Below are 18237 nucleotides of genomic sequence, written 5' to 3' on the forward strand. Positions count from 1 at the left end.
CTCTGGTATCCAAGTACTGATTTTGCGGCTGTTTGCATGGATTGGGCAATGTTTTGCCATTGTACTGATATGTTATCGGGACGAGGAGTGCTTTGATTAAGCAGTTGGGCCTGATGAGTGGAGAGTGACATAGGGGATGGAAGATACCAAGGAACGGTCCTGGCCGGCTTTAACATGGCAAAGCCCAGGATTTATCTTGGCCCCTCTTTCATCTCAAGTGGAGACTGACCTCCCCGTGGTGTCACCTGGGGAACTACCTTTAACACCCGTTAGAGGTAGTGAGCTAACATGTGCCGCGCATTCACCCATAAGAACATTAAAAACTTGGGTTTGGGCGTCGGGTTAGTAGCCCTCCCCTAGAAAAAACAGCCTACTATGAAAAAACGAAAGAAAAGAAAAACAAACATAAATCTGCATATATCATGAAATAAAAAAAAAAAAACTCAAAATACAGTGGTCTGAATGCATTTATTGTCAATAAAAACTATTTAATTAAAACTTTGACAAAAGGAAAATATAAACTAATAATATCAATTTGTTTTAACTAGAATTAGAAATTAAAACTAAAAAAAAATTATAAGAAATATATTTTCTTTTCTATTTTTTTCCTTAAATATATTTTCTATATAATTTGTTTAATTATTTTCAATTATTTACGTTTGTTTTATAAATGTCGAGTTAATTATTTTTAATGGTTGTAGTTTATTATAATTTTGTTTTATTCTTTGAATTTTTTATTTTTGTGTTTATATTTAAGGTCACATGGTATCACTCAAAAAATTAAAATATTCATTTATAATATTTATGTTTTTTTATTTATCATTTTTTGGATCTTAACTATTCTGCACTTTGTTCGCTATTGTATGCCGCCTCTCTGTGCTGGTGGTTGTGGACATAGAGGGGGATTTCTTTGTTCAAAAAAAATTGTTACATACATACATATGTATGTATGTTAGCAGTTTTGTTAGTGTTGTATTTAATGTGTATTTTGTTGGGAATATTATTACAGAAAATCTTTGTTGGATTGGATTACAGAAAATCTTTTTTGGATTGGTTTAAGTCCCGTTTGTCTGTAAAGAAAATCTCAGAGAGTACTTTTTTGGCAGACATGTTTGGCCGTCAATTCGAAAACTACGTTCGTGTTCTTTTTCTAGGCCTTTATTAGCGATAATTCTTTTTGGTCTTGTTGGTTTAATCCAGAACCTTTACTCCGCTTAACAATTAAAACCAGCACAGTATTTCTCCAAAGAAAAATATTTGGTTATACAAAGGGATGGTTGGTTGTTTGATGTTTTTCTTCTTCGGTTCTATTAAATACAAATTGGTCTTATAAATACAAGTTGTACACGTATGTATGTATGTATATGATGTATGACAAAATAAATATAAATTGTTCTATGTATGCATTGTTGTTGTATGTTTTTTTTTTGTTCGTATATATGTAGGCAAATATATGTATGCTAAAAGGTCCTGTTTCTATTTGTCTATACATTTACATGAGTGTATGTATGTGTGCGTGCACGTGTAATGATTCACATTAATAATGAACGATTGGAACAAATGTTTGTTGTTTTTGTCGTATTTATAGAAGAAAATGTAAACATAAAATTACACAAAAAAATAAAACATTTTTTTTTATAAATTTCACTAAACAAAAGGAAAAACAAGTTTAACTTTCTTAACCTAAAACTAAAATTATGTTACATTTAATAGTAGAAAAAAATTCGAGTTATACACAGTGCTACACAAAGGAAAATGCTACAGTTAAACGCTATAAAAACTGGGTTATGATGGTGGCATACCTTTCTTTACGTTGTATGAGAAGGTCATATAAGTTTTGAATAAAGATTTGCCGAGACACTTTAAAAGTATATATATATTTTTTTTGTTTTAAACTGTAGCACCGTGTTATTTACCCTGCTGTTATACATTCATCAATCAGTTCTCGAGCTGATCTCTTGAAAAATAACAGCAAAAGTAAATTTTTAATAAGAAACCATTCTTAGATTGATAATATTTGTAGTCAAATTCTTTTTTAAAAGGGACATTGTTTGTTACTGTTTTGGCTTTGATTTGAATGTTTCCTTATATGTAGGTTAGGGTGGGGCGAATTGAACATCTTAAGAGGCTCTTTGGGTTTCTAATTCTTGGGCAAAAAAAGTCCACTAGACCATACGTCTACGATGAAATTCGAGTTTCCACATTTTGAGTTGCAGATTTTTTCCTTTTTTGGACAATTTGCTTATTTTGGGTTTATATTTTGTAAACTATTTGAAATTTTGCTCACTTTCAAAAATAAAGTTGTAGCTATTGTCTCGGGCTACAGTTTCTCTGAACATATCAAAAAGTCAAAAATGTAGAAAATTTAACTTTTTTATATTTTGGCCTTTAACAGCCAAACCATTCGGATTTTCGATCCAATACTAAGACAAAAATTGTAGCCAAGACAATAGTTAAGAACTCTCTGGTACGTCGCAAAAGCATTGGAACACTCCTTCAGGCAGTTTGGGGCTAGTGAAAGTGTAAATTTTTCGTGGAAATATTGATAAGTTACCAAAATTTCCACTTTTACAAGGCCAAAACTGCCTGAAGGAGTGTTCCAATGCTTTTGCGATGTATTAGAGAGTTCTTAACTATTGTCTTGGCTACAATTTTTGTATTAGTATTGGATCGGAAATCTCAATGGTTTGGCTGTTATAGGCCAATGTATCAAAAAAAAAACCTGACCAAAAATGGGGAATTTTCAACATTTTTGGCTCTTTGGCCATGAAAACGAAGGTTTTTCTAAGTAATGTGTTAATAGAAATTGTAGCCCGAGACAATAGCTACAACTTTACTCTTGATATTAAACAAAATATTTGAAATTTTTGCTTATTTTCAAAAATAACTATTGTCTCGGGCTACAATTTCTCTGAACATATCAAAAAGTCGAATATGTAGAAAATTCATCTGTTTTTATATTTTGGCCTATAGCAGCCAAACCATTCGGATTATCGATCCAATACTAAGACAAAAATTGTAGCCAAGACAATAGTTAAGAACTCTCTGGTACGTCGAAAAGGCATTGGAACACTCCTTCAGGCAGTTTTGGGCTAGTGAAAGTGCAAATTTTTCGTGGAAATATTGATATATTACCAAAATTTCCACTTTCACAAGGCCAAAACTGCCTGAAGGAGTGTTCCAATGCTTTTGCGATGTACTAGATACTTATTAACTATAATCTTGGCTAAAATTTTTGTATTAGTATTGGATCGGAAATCTCAATGGTTTGGCTGTTATAGACCAACATACAAAAAAGTGACAAAAAGGGGAATTTTCCACATTTTCTACTTTTTGAACATGAAAACGAAGGTTTTTCTAAGTAAAGTGGTTAGAGAAATTGTAGTCCGAGACACAAGCTACAATTTTACTTTTGAAAATAATTAAAATTTCAAACAGTTTTTCCAAAAAAAAAAGAAAAAACTGCACGTCAAAATGTGGAAACTCACCATAGACATATGGTCTAGCGAACTTTTTTGGCTCAGTACAATCCCAAAAATCAGAAACGCAAAGCGCCCATTAAGATTTTTTTCCCATCCATACTAATCGCCCCAGCCTAATGTAGGCATATGTATGTGTGTTTTTCTCCTATATATAGAAAATCTTTGTCACAAAAAAAGAAAACATTTACATACATTTTTTTATCCTAATCTAAATTTTTTGTTTCATTTCATTTTGTTGAAATGAAATTCTTGTTCTTGTTGTTGGTTTTTTGTCTTTGAAACATAACATTTGTTTATGACTGTTGTTGTATTATTATATAGTTAATGAGGGTGTTAGTTGTTCTTGTTGCTGTGGTTGATGATATTTAAAGAAAATATCAAATGCATTCGCCAGGATTTTGAGCACAGTATTTGGGAAAGATTGGTTCAGCTTTAAGACCCAATTCAACTAGACGCGTACGAAAAACGGACATACGTTTGAAAACTTCTTGCGGTACTGTATCCATATCGGATACATCATCAGGATCAGACCATAATCTGAAAATAAAGTGAAAAAAACAAGAAATAATTAAAAGCCAAGTTTGAAAAGTTTTTAAGTAAATAAAGAAAACAAGTAAGAACGGCGTTAAGTACGGCCAGGCCGAACTTTTTTTACCTTCCACCAGGAGTTGTATTGCTGTAAAATGGAACAATTAGTTTGCTTTCGTTTATGAAGAAGACTAAATACCAAATTTTAGCAAATTCGGTAAAACAAGGTGGCTAACCTTCAAAATACCGAAATTCCGGAGGTACCGTTTCATGGTAGGCTATATCAAAACGTCGATCTATACTTACAAATTTCTAGCGGAAAGCTTTTAGACTCAAATTTCCGATATTTCGGTAAAACCTTCAAAATATCGAAAATAAAGAGGAACACTTTTATGGAGCATATAGGAATCTGCGGACCTAGACTGATAATTCTCTAATTGAAGGCTAAATAATAAATTTCAGTCTTTCGGTGGGATATTGACGTCACAACCTTCAGAATTACAAAAATCGGAAGATTCCGCTCTATGGGGTCTATATCGAAATGTGGACCTATGCCGACGAACTTCAGTCAGATAGGCTCTTATTTCCAACAGAGACTAAATACCAAATTTTAGCCATTTCGGTGGTTGCTGTGGCCACAACCTTCAAAATACCGAAAATATGGGGGCTATATAAAGGCTTGGACCTATACCGACAAATTTCTGGGGGAAAGTTTTATACCTCCAACGAAGACTAAAAACCCAATTTCAGCCGTTTCTGAGGAATATTGAGGCCACAACCTTCAAAACATCGAAAATCGGGAGGTACATTCTATGGTGGCTATATGAAGGCGTGGACCTATACCGACAAATTTCTGGGGGAAAGTTTTGTACCCCCAACGAAGACTAAGTACCATATTTCAGCCATTTCTGTGTGATAATGAGGCTAAAACCTTCAAAATACCGAAAATCGGGAGGTATTGTTCTATGGAAGCTATATGAAGACGTGGACCTATACCGATAAAATTCTGGGCGAATGTTTTATTCCCCCAACGAAGAGTTAGTACCAAATATTAGCCATTTCGGTGTGATATTGAAGCCAAAACCTTCAAAATACCGAAAATCGGGTGGAACCGTTCTATGGGGGCTATATGAAGGCGTTGACCTATACCGACATTTTGGAAGAAATTTTTATACCCCCGACGAAGACTATGTACCAAATTTCAGCCATTTCGGTGTGATAATGAAGCCAAAAACTTTTAAAATACCTAAAATCGGGTGGTACCGTTCTAAGGGGGCTATATCAAACTTGGACCGATATAGCGTTTTTAATAGCAAAAATCCTAGGAGTATTAGAAAGTTCTATACCAAATTACAAAGCTCTATCTTAAAAATTGCGAGCTGTATCTTGGTTTCAACAGACGGACGGACAGACGGACACGGTTATATCGACTTAGAATTTTACCCTGATCAAGAATGTGTATACTTTATAGGGTCTCCGATAAATATTTCGATGTGTTACAAACTGAATGACAAATTTAATTATACCCTCCATATTCTGGTGGAGGGTATAAACAGGAAGTTAAGTTCATCCGGACCGCACTTTTTTAGGGTATAGGAAATGTTATATGCGGCTGCGACAAATGTTAGTCTATCTTAAAATAGTTTAGAAAATAATGCTGTCTACCCATTTGTGTGCGTTAGGGTATATTTTTAGTTATGTGGTTCTTTTGTATCCAAACTCAAAAATTCTCGTACCAGGACTGGCTAGAAAGCTCACCTCAACAATTATGAGTTCATGTACACAATACACCAAAAAACCCATACAGCGGCCGTCTGTAGGCAATACATCGATCACCCACCAACACCAAACCGTGATAATAGAAGACTATGCGTGCCCTTAGATCAAAAAAAGACCTAGCCATGTAGATGTCCTAGACTGATGGTCAAAAGGCATAGACTATTTGGTGTACATGTGATTGACTCTCTATCTTACTTCTCCTCTATTGACACTACTATCCTGGTAGTTTACTGCAGGAGTCTAAAGTGGCTCTGGGGCGGGTCAGAACAGGCTTAGTACAGTCTAGAAAAATAATCTCTTTCTTCTTAAAACAATCTACTACTCTCCTTTACAATTACTCATTCTTCTTATTCTTGTCTCTTTTGTCTTATCACTTTCCCCTTTCCTCCTTCCCATCTTTCCAACTTAATCCACAATCTCCTCCCACATAGCTCACTATATCATCATAAACAGCCTTGCAGCATCATCTGCAGGCTTACAGCACCATTCAGAACACAATCTGCAGTCATGCAACATCATACAGCCCACAGCAAGAAACACATCACACTCTCCACTACACATCAACAGCATCTGCACTCACACATCACCATATAGCTGCATCTAACATCATTCAGAATATCATCACCGTATGCACAAATCACCATATACCCATCAGACACATATCACCACAATCTGCAGTCACGCAACATCATACAGCCTCGCCCACAGCAAGAAACACATCACACTTTAAACTACACATCAACATCATCTGCACTCACACATCACCACATAGCTGCATCCAACATCATCTCATCCATAGTCTACAATGAATCTTCTTTTCAACACCATCCATCATACATCCATCAAATCCACAACCGGTACACCTCTTCAACAATACACATAGCCACATTCTTCATCTACAAATCAATAACCAACCATACACCTCATCGAATTACAGTAACATCATCATCATCTCTACAACACATACATTTCAATAGTCAGGATGATCACAATGGACCTCAAGGTCTCCGAGTGGAGTGGCTGCCGGCACGGCAGTTACGCATCCTAAACCTAACCTAACCCTAACCTAAGACCTAGCCACTGTGTCAACCTGTGTTTCAGCACTTTCGAGGTCCCGGACATGTGGAAGGTCAGAAAAATAGTCCCGGTACCAAAACCTGACAAACCTGCCCACATGGGTAGCTCCTACCGCCCCATTATCACAGAAGGCGATGTACTAAGCCTTCGTTGCAGTAAACCACATCAATCTCCTGAGAGATGTTATGGATACCTCTCTCCCTAAACACCTCAAGAGATAATTGGAAGACAGTTCTATGTGAAATTCTGCGGTCACAAATTTCCACCCAGGAAGAACAGGCAGGGGGTACCCCAAGGGGGCGTACTATCTCCCCTACTCTTAAACTTTTATGTATCGAAGGTCCGCAATCCACCAGACAATGTACACCTAATATCATACGCCGACGTCTGTACAGTAATGTCAATCGACAGAGACATCAAAGACATAGAGTCACATATAAATAACTATCTCCCTATCCTCAAAACCTTCTGCGGTGATCGAAACCTACAATTATCTGCCTCAAAGTCCAGTGCTGCCATCTTAATACGACGACGACAAAAACCCTAAAATATTGGTAATGATTGGTGATCTCTTCTATAAACATGCTGAGATGGTGTTTGGGAACGTCGGAAGGAGAACCAAAATATTAAAACTACTAGTTGGCAGTATCGGGAGGAAAGGCAAAGAGGCCATATTAACTACGTATAAAGGCAATTGGCGATCCCCTTATGGACTACGCAGCCCCAATCTGGACTCCGGTTATAAGCGATACTCATTGGAGAAATCTCCAGACAGTAAAGAACACTGTTCTGCGTATTGCCACCGGTTACCTTTCTAAGGCTCCGGATTACGAGCCTATATCACGAAGGCAAGTTTCTTCCTGTGAAATCCCACAACACGTTACTAATTAGGCAACATGCAATAAAATGCAACAAATTAGACACTCCAATAATGAAAGTTGCACCAAATCCCCTCTGAAGTAAACGTCCCATTCAGATTCAGGAACGCTAAATCACGCTTACCTGCCTTACGCTTGTAATTTCATTGTTATCGGCCATACGGCGGGCCCAATGCCAACAGAATCTCCATGTTAATGCTGAAACTGCTGAATAAGCCGGGAGTTGAATATCTCACCAATGTTCTCAACCTATCGTTTGCCTCACACATCGGTGCGGAAGTCTAGAAAATGGGCAGTTGGCCAATGGGCTACTGAAGCCAGACTAGGATGACTGCAAGGTAAATCGTACATACCGATTTCGCTTTTGTCGCCCGGACCTTGAGGCTTTAATCCTCCCCAGCGTTAGAAATAGCTGTTCAGTTGCCGATTATCAGGATGGGTTCCCAAGCTCTACAACAATTATGGACCCCATCTCCACACATATTAGTCGAGGACTCAACCGTGCGATAGTACAGTGTTGGTGACGCTCGATTTATCAAAAGCCATTAATACTGTCAAGTATTAAACGTTTTTATGCCCTACATCACACTGTGGTAAGGGGTATTATGTCTTTGTGCATTTGTATGTAACATACAAATGAAACGAAATAGACCCATAGTTCCTTTTGGGGATATATATATAATCACTTTCTGAGTCGATTTATGCATGCCCGTCCCTCCGTCTGTCCATGTATTTTTCTTCGCAACGTACAGGTCGCATGTTTTGTCCGATGCAGCTGAAAATTGGGGACTACAATTTTCTAAGCCATAGGAAGAACGCTATTGCTTTTCGTGAAAATTGGTTCAGATTTGGATATAGCTCCCATACATATTTTCGGCCGATTTGATGTATTTGCAGCACCAAACACGCTATATACTTCCGATTTTGATGAAATTGTGAATGTGTGACTGAATTCGGTCTAGAAATAAGTGTGCCAAATTATATCGAAATCGGTTCTGATTTGGATATAGTTCCCATATATATTTTCGGCCGATTTCACGTATTTTCTGTACCAAACACGCTATATATGTCCGATTTCAATGATATTTGGAATATGTGTCTGAATTCGGTCTGGAAATAAATGTGCCAAATTATATCGAAATCGGTTAAGATTGGATATAGCTCCCATATATATTTTACATATTCACAGTGGTGTAGGGTATCATATAGTCGGCCCTGCCCGACTTTGATCCTTTCCTTACTGGTTGGAGTATGCAGATGATTGTACGATCTTGGCGTCTGGTACCTTGACGGATGGCATTTGTGAAAGGCTGAACTCCTATTTGACCGATCTTAACACCTTTTTCCACGCGAGGAATATGCAAATATCCGTCACTGAATGTACGGCCACTCTGTTCACCACATGGACGGTAGAGGTGAGGACTGAGTTGAATGTCATGATCGATGGTAGCAGAATTCCGACCACCAACTACCCCAAAATTCTAGGGGTCACACTTCATAGCTATCTGCAACCAGCTGAGATGTAGGAACAAGCCTAGCCCTAGCCGGAAGCACTTGGGGTGCAGATAAAGAAACTTCATTGACCACATTTGTAAAACGCGATACGTCGGTCTGTCGTAAACTATGCGGCTTCAGAGTGGTCCGCCAATATAAGTGCAATGCCATCGAAAAATATTCAAACCTATCAGAATGCAGTCTTGATAACTGTACAGGGTGACAATGTGACATGCCCACTTTGCAGTACCGTGAGAGCACCCTAATCACCATATGGTAGATAGTACCCCTCCACCAAGGCATGTCTGAAGGTATCTTCATGATTTAGAGCGAAAGAAGTCAAAAGTTACAAGAGAGAATCTCTAGATCAACAAGACTATCAAGCAGCACGGTGCACCTAAAGCAAATTAGAATGGAAGGTGCTTGCACCTGGGAAGTTTTTGCATATTCTGAAACTACACTTGATTTCACTACGATACCTGCTCCAGAAACATGTATTATTTCGACATAAATTCTATGAAAAATCTAAGAATCTGTTTTCAACGTCTTCGGATTCCGAAATTTTAAATGAGTTTTTTTATATGCGAAGAGAAATAGGAGCTCTGAAGCTTCCTCATTTCTTGGTTAAAATATATACTAAATTATTATAGTTCTTATCATTTTACCTTTCACCCAATGCAGACGCTCTTGGCCATAATCGATTGTCTAATTGCTCTTCATCAACTTGTTCGGTCCAAAGACAAACCTCACCACCCAAGACCTGTTAAAAATGACAGAACAAATAGTTAACAAAAACTACAACCAAACATTTTCATTGCAAAACCCTACCTGTTTTCTTCGGGTCTTATCCAAACGCATGCGTTCCCATGGACGATGTTTGTAGACATTTTGCCACGTTCTATATGGGGAACAAGCAGCATCACCTGTAAAATATGGAACATTTTGACAGATAAAATATAAAATTTCGATTCTAAGTCTAAGTCCTTACCTGTGGCTCTCCAATTACCAAAACCGCAATCCAAATACCAGGCATCCACATGTGAGAATATAACATTGAAGCCGTTATCAAGTAAATCGTAATTCTCCTGCCATGTACTGCCACCCCAAACTTGAACAGCAAACTGAGTTTTTGGAAGACAACGGGTGTTCGTTAGGCCACTGGACCAAACTGTGACATATTTCGGTTCAACATTGTTGTTGGCAATTTTCAATCTAAAATAAGAAGCAAATATAAATTATTGGTTTTTATTTGGAAAACATCGGAAAATCTCCTTACCTTGCCATGGCATTCATCATAAAATCACACCACAGACCCCTCAAATCGGTGTCATTGAAATATTGCGCCCAACACTCCAAATTGACCTCATCACCACCCAAATGGAAATAATCTGTGGGTCCTGTAGAATTCAATAATTCCTCATACAATCTCTGCAGTATGAGATAGGTGTGATTATTCTTGGGATTCAATTGGCCACATGGTGGTTCACCACAATAGAAACTCCATGGTTGTTGATTAATGCACAAACTTAATTCACCCATGCCCCGCTTAGGACCCCAATCCCAACCATTACCAGCATGGGCTGGTGCATCTATTTCCGGTATAACTTGTATGCCATGCAACTTGGCAAACGACACAATGTCTCGAACATCTTCATCCGTATAGGTTTCACGTTCCGAATAAGCACCATGCGCCGCCAATTCAGGGTAATGTTTCGAAACATATGGGAAACTTTGTGAATCGGTTATATGCCAATGGAAACGATTTAATTTGGAATGAGACATTCCGGCGATGGTACGTTTTATGGCATCCACTGAGAAGAAATGACGCGATGTATCCAACATAAGGCCACGATATCTAAATTTAGGTGCATCGATAATAATCGCCTTGGATAGGGTACGCAAAACATTGTCCTCATCATCGTACCATATCAACTGTTCCAATGTGGATAAGCCATGGCGGGCACCAAAGAATGAATTGGCAGCTATTTGTACTTTGTAGTGGCCATTTTCAACTGAAAGAAGAAAAGCAATAAGGTATTAGATGAAAGCAAGTATTAGATTAAAGATCCACGCCCACTGAATAAATTTAACTCTTTGGGTATAACGATAACATACGTCTTCGTTTTATTTTATTTTTTTTTACTTGTTTAATAATTATATTTTAACGTAACGTAAAATAACTCCTTAAATGAATAATTGTTCTTTTGACGTTTTCTTTTTGTTTTATGTCCTACTGTCAGTCTGTAACAAACCGTGTAAGAGAGTCGACATTCATTGCTCAACACGTTTAGTTGAGCTCTCGTTTAATTTAATAAAATGAATTCCAAGCTTTTAATTTTAAACTAATTCACACACACGCGTTTTATATAGCCATCCTTATGACAATTTCAGAAGTGGGATTACATTTCTTTTAGGCTTAAAGAAATACGTGCCTCGGAGAATGAAATAATAAAAAAAAATTAAATATTAAAAAGAAAACTAACTAAAATCTTTATGTTCGTGATCGTGTATGTGTATTTGAAACGTGAACATTATTATACCGAAAAGTAACGGTAAACAAATTCTTGTGTTTTGTCTTAAAAATTTTTCATAGAAAATGGAATCGCTTAAAAAATTGAAAGTCGATGAGTTAAAGAAAAAGTGCGAAAGCCTCGGTCTTCAAACGGGCGGGAAGAAAATTGACTTAATCGAACGAATATACGCACACGAGCTAAAAGAAAAGGAACGGTCAATAAGGGAAATGTCCCAAAATTCATTTCAAAGTGTTGGTGAAAATGGAAGCGGAACACCATTGGGTACCTCATCACCTGATTTTCTTGGATTTGATCAAAATACGCCGGTAGCTCCTACGACGCCTCGTAGTATCTCCAGCACGTCTCCTTGTGATGTTCAACGGCATGTTGCTGTGCCAATATCGACGGTGTCCAGCGGTTTAGGACGAAATGTATATTGGGCAGACGAAACAACGGCAGAACTTCGACAAGCAACGGTAGCAAATACGACTCCAGTGTACACGAATTGTACCCCGATCTCGTCAACTATACATAACCTCCAAACGAATTTTATTCCTGTCTCGACGTTTACTTCTCAACAGAATAGTCAACCATATATGCAACGACATGCATCGCTACAACAACAATCGTATGTACCAACGAGCCAGCAACGACAGTTATATTTCCCCGCAACCCCTGCAACGTTCACGCAGCAGCAATACATACCGACGTCATCGTTGACGCAAAGCGGTTTAGCAACACAATTTATACCAATACAGCCACAGACTTTACTCGTTACAAATAATGTGAAAGACATAATGTCGATATTACCATCTTTCGATCCTACCGATAAATCGATAACTTCGTATAAGTTTATTCAACGAGTCGAGCAGCTTCGCCAATCTTATGGTTGGGACGACAAAATTTTACTTTTTGCTGTGCAAACGAAATTACAAGGTGTAGCAAAATTGTGGATCGATTCTGCTGTGGACGTTTATACGTCCTGGGGACAATTTGTTAGTGCATTTTTAACAGAATTCCCAACGATTATAAATGTTGCGGAAATTCATATGAAGTTAATGAACATGCGTCGAGCTTTTGGAGAATCGCCAGAGACATTCTATTATAAAGTATTATCTGTAGCTAGAAACGGGAATCTAGACGATCAATCTGTAATTAAATACGTAATAAACGGGATTAACGACAATGATCTGAAACGAGTGCTATCGGTTATGAACTTTTCATCGTGTTGTGAACTTTTAAAAACGATTATAAATTACGGTAGCTATAATAACGTTTATAATCCGAAAACGAATGCTATTAGCAAAAAGAACGTAGAGAAACCAAAGAGTAGTCCACCTAACGAACCAATGACGAAACTGACCAACGAAATCAAGTGTTTTAATTGTCGGAAAACTGGTCATATATCTCGTGAGTGCCCCGAACCACAGAAACGAAGCCGTTGTGAAATATGTTCCCGTACTGGACATACGGCGGCAGACTGTAAAAGCAAAACGCAACAGCACACAACGTGCAACCAAATCAGAGAAATCAACGAAGGACTGTGTTTCAAAGAAGTGACAATCGGTGGAACTATTGTTAAAGCCCTAGTAGATAGTGGTAGTTCTCGAAGTCTAATAAGAAAATCAATTGTGAAAGACATGGACGGTAAAGAAAAGTGTTATGTTAGACTTATCGGATTCGGAGGTGGTGAATATGAGTGTTTCGAGAAAATTAAAATGGAAATGAAAATCGATGATGTTGATATTGTGCATTCTATACTGATTATTGAGGACGATAAACTGGCCTTTGAGATGTTACTCGGAAAAGATATACTGTGCTCGGGAAATACACAATTAGTGATGGATAGTAAAGGTTGTCACATCAAAACGAAAACGATAAACAATATTAATGAGACTTTGCCAACGGAAACGGTTAATGAATTGAATAACGTGATAAAAGAATATGCTGGACGTTTCGGTGAGAAAACGAAATACATTGGAAAGTGTAACATTGTAAAGATGAACATTAAAGTTACATCGGACGAACCAATATGCATGAAACCTTATAGATTGCCATTCGCACGTAGACCGATAATACGCGAAATAATCGACGATATGCTAGAAGCAGATATAATACGACCATCAACATCACCTTATGCATCACCGATCGTGCTTAATCAAAAGAAAACCGGAGATTACAGAATGTGTGTCGATTACCGACGATTGAACCAGGTTACGGAAAGGCAACCATTCCCAATGCCGAATATAGAGGACATTTTAGCGCAGCTGGCAGGTAACAAATATTTCACGGTATTAGATATGAAAATGGGCTATTATCAGATAGAATTGGAGGAGACGGCGAAACCTCTAACAGCGTTCGTAACTCATGACGGACACTATGAGTTTAACAGGATGCCCTTTGGCTTAGTAAATGCCCCATCAGTGTTCCAAGGTATGATGAACAAAATAGTTGAAATGGCAAAGCCGGACGTAGTTATTGTTTACTGGGATGACGTAATTATTCCAAGCAAGACGGCCGACGAAGGCGTACAAGTTTTAAAACGATTCTTAAAACTTTTGGAGAAGTGTAACCTTACGTTAAGATATGATAAATGTAACTTCTTGCACGAGAGCATAGATTTTCTTGGTCACCGAATAGACGAAAATGGAATACGGCCTGGTAAGTCAAAATTAATTGCTATTGAGAAATACAAAACGCCTAAGAATGCGACGGAAATACGAAGATTTATGGGACTGTGCGGATTTTTCCGGAAATTCGTTCTTGATTTCCAAATTATTGCCAAACCACTTACCCAGCTAACGAAGAAGGTGGCACATAATAATTTTGTATGGGGTCCCGAACAAGAAATAGCTTTTAATACTCTAAAGGAAAAACTTTGCACTGAACCTGTGTTGGCCTTATACGACTTTAATGCCTTACACGAAGTACACACAGATGCAAGTAGCGTTGGACTTGCCGGAATACTCATGCAGTCGAGTGACGAAGGACAATCTTGGAAAGCCGTAATGTATATCAGCCGATTATGTACAGAAGCCGAATCACGTTATCACAGTTATGAGCTTGAAGTTCTAGCTGTTGTTGAGTCATTGGCCAGGTTTAGAATGTACTTATTAGGAAAACGTTTCCGAATTGTGACTGATTGTGCTGCAATTTCCACGATTAAAACGAAGACACAAATCATCCCACGAATAGCTAGATGGTGGATGAATTTGATGGAATATGATTTCGAATGCGTACATAGGGCTGGAAGTCGAATGGCTCACGTTGATGCCATAAGTAGAGCCCCAGTAGAGGAGCACGTTAACCAAATTTCTATCGATACCACGGATTGGTTGCTGACGATGCAGTTGCAGGACGAAAACTTGTTAAATATTATTATGGTACTTAGAGGCGAACGAAAATCGGACCAAGAGAACCAAATTCGGAAAGATTATCAGCTTGAAAATCAACGGTTGTATAGGAAAGTTGACGGAAAATTAATGTATGCAGTACCAAAGGCAGCTCGCTGGCGAATAGTAAAGTATTACCACGATGATATGGGTCACTTTGGAATAGAGAAAACGATACAACGATTGTCAAAACATTTCTGGTTCCCTCGCATGCGTAAATATGTCAAGGAATATATCGCTGCCTGCGTAGAGTGCTGTTATAACAAAGGAAAGTCTGGAAAACCTGAAGGCGAAATGTATATCAACGATAGTAATCCTGTCCCATTCCAGACTATTCATATCGACCATTTAGGACCATTTGTCCGTAGCAAAAGGGGATACGTTTACATACTTGCTATTAGTGATGCCTTTACGAAATTTTTAATTGTGAAACCAGTTTTACAGATCCTAGCAGACATTTTTGGATATTTTGGTTTGCCGGAACGTATAGTGTCAGATAGAGGAACGGCCTTCACATCGAAACAGTTTGAATCCTTTTGCAACGAATATGATATACACCACGTAAAGACAGCCGTACGAACACCTAGAGCAAATGGACAGGTGGAGAGAGCCAATAAAGTTATTTTGAATTTTCTTCGGACATCAACGAATGATCCACGTGATTGGGATTCCCATCTACTACGAATCCAATGGACGGTGAATTCCCAGAAGAATAACAGTACTGGATATAGTCCACACGAATTGCTATTTAACTTCAAATTACGAGACGTAATAAGACACAAGTTCCTAGCCGCAATAATAGAAACCGACGAAGATGTAGCAGTTGACGAAAACCAAGAAGATGCCCAACGAAACATGCAACTTTGCCGACAACAATGGAAAGACCGATTTGATCGACGACATGGAAAACCCCACGAATATGAGGTGAATGATTTGGTTATGATACAAAGTGAGCTTCCATCAACTGGCGAATCTCGCAAACTCGAACCACGTTTTAGAGGTCCTTACGTTGTGTCTAAGGTCCTTGGTAAAGACAGGTATCTCCTAGAAGATGTTAAGGGTATGCAGATAAGCCAAAAGCCGTTCAGTTCCGTTTATACTGCCGAGAAGATGAAGAGATGGTGCGTGCTACCCCCGGAAGATGAATCTGATGACGAAGGTGACATCGGGACGATGTCAAGTCAGGAAAGGCCGAGCTGTCATGAATGATATTTTATTTTTTTTTACTTGTTTAATAATTATATTTTAACGTAACGTAAAATAACTCCTTAAATGAATAATTGTTCTTTTGACGTTTTCTTTTTGTTTTATGTCCTACTGTCAGTCTGTAACAAACCGTGTAAGAGAGTCGACATTCATTGCTCAACACGTTTAGTTGAGCTCTCGTTTAATTTAATAAAATGAATTCCAAGCTTTTAATTTTAAACTAATTCACACACACGCGTTTTATATAGCCATCCTTATGACAATTGTCCTTTTAAAGGCAACAAAAGACTCTTAGACTTCTTAAGATCTTCTTTAGACCTCTTGAGTTATTTTATAGGCCACAGAAGATCTCTTGAGGTCTTCTATGGGTCACAGAAGACCTCTTCAGGTCTTCTATAGGCCACAGTAACCTCTTCAGGTCTTCTTTAGATCACAGAATAACTCTTAAGATATTTTATAGATAACAGAAGACTTCTTGGCTTAAGACGGGTTTACACGCACGCGCCCAATTTTTAATGGCCGAACTTTAATGGCCTATATCTCGGGAGGTATGGACTACATCTAGACGATATATATATTTTTGTGATCAGGGCAATGAGACCTACCTGTGGTAAAAATTTCAAAAAAATCGGGTGTGCGCTCGTATTACCGTCTTGTTCCCTCTTCAGATATTCTATAGGCCACAGAAGACCTCTTGAGGTCTTCTATAGACCACAAAAGACTTATTGGGTCTTATATAGACCACAAAACATCTCTTGAGGTCTTATATAGCCCACCGAAGGCCTCTTAAGATCTTTTATAGATAAAATAAGACTCCTTGAAGTCTTTCATATACCACAGAAGACCTCTTGGAACTTCTATAGGCCACAGAAGATCTCTTGAGGTCTTCTATGGGCCACAGAAGGCCTCTTGAGGTGTACCTTTTAAGGTCTTTTATATACCACAAAAGACTTCGTGAGGTCTTCTAAAGACCACAAACGACATCTGGAGGTCTTCTATAGGCAACAGAAGACCTCTTGAGGTCTTATATAGCCGACCGAAGATCTTTTATAGATAACAGAAGACTTCTTGGTGTCTTCTATAGGTCACAGAAGATCTCCTATAGACCACAGAAGATCTCAAGAGGTCTTCTATAGGTCACAGAAGATTTCTTGAGGTCTTCTATGGGCCATAAGACCTCTTAAGGTCTTCTAAAGCCCACAGAAGCCCTGTTGAGGTCTTCTTTAGGCCACAGAACATCTCTTCTGGAGGTCTTCTATGGGCAACAGAAGACCTCTTGAGGTCTTCTATAGAACACAGAAGACGTTTTGGCGTCTTATATAGATCACAAAAGATCTGTTGAGGTCTTATATAGCCGACCGAAGATCATTTATAGATAACAAAAGACTTCTTGATGTCTTCTATAGGCCACAGGAGACCTCTTAAGGTCTTCTATAGGCCACAGAAGGCCTCTTGAGGTGTACTTTAGGCCACAGAAAACCTCTTGAGGCCTTCTTTAGATAACAGATGACATTTTAAGGTCTTTTATAGACCACAGAAGACCTCTTGAGGTCTTATATAGCCGACCGAAGATCTTTTGTAGATAACAGACGACTTCTTGGTGTCTTCTATAGGCCACAGAAGATCTTCTATAGACCACAGAAGATCTCAAGAGGTCTTCTATAGGTCACAGAAGATTTCTTGAGGTCTTCTATGGGCCATAAGACCTCTTAAGGTCTTCTATAGCCCACAGAAGGCCTCTTGAGGTCTACTTTAGGCCACAGAAAACCTCTTGAGGTCTTCTTTAGGCCACAGAACACCTCTTCTGGAGGTCTTCTATAGGCAACAGAAGACCTCTTGAGGTCTTCTATAGAACACAGAAGACCTTTTGGCGTATTATATAGATCAC

At 38.3% G+C, this 18237-nt stretch overlaps 1 protein-coding gene across 8 annotated transcripts in view; it reads right to left on the reverse strand.

The window, feature by feature from the left end:
* Positions 1-3737: 3737 nt before the first annotated feature.
* The window catches only part of fdl (beta acetylhexosaminidase fused lobes), a 236394-nt gene continuing 221894 nt past the window's right edge, over positions 3738-18237 (reverse strand). For all 8 annotated transcript variants that reach the window (XM_073955235.1, XM_073955234.1, XM_073955228.1 and 5 more), the window contains 5 exons: positions 10515-11250; positions 10227-10450; positions 10067-10161; positions 9904-9998; positions 3738-4019 (listed from right to left, as the gene is read on the reverse strand). In XM_073955235.1, coding sequence (XP_073811336.1) covers positions 3860-4019; positions 9904-9998; positions 10067-10161; positions 10227-10450; positions 10515-11250 — 1310 coding nt within the window. In that variant the 3' untranslated portion in view covers positions 3738-3859. The remainder of the gene's footprint in view (positions 4020-9903; positions 9999-10066; positions 10162-10226; positions 10451-10514; positions 11251-18237) is intronic.

This window comes from Musca autumnalis, unplaced genomic scaffold, assembly GCF_047663935.1.
Source record: "Musca autumnalis isolate F117 unplaced genomic scaffold, ASM4766393v1 scaffold_5, whole genome shotgun sequence".
NCBI lineage: Eukaryota > Metazoa > Arthropoda > Insecta > Diptera > Muscidae > Musca > Musca autumnalis.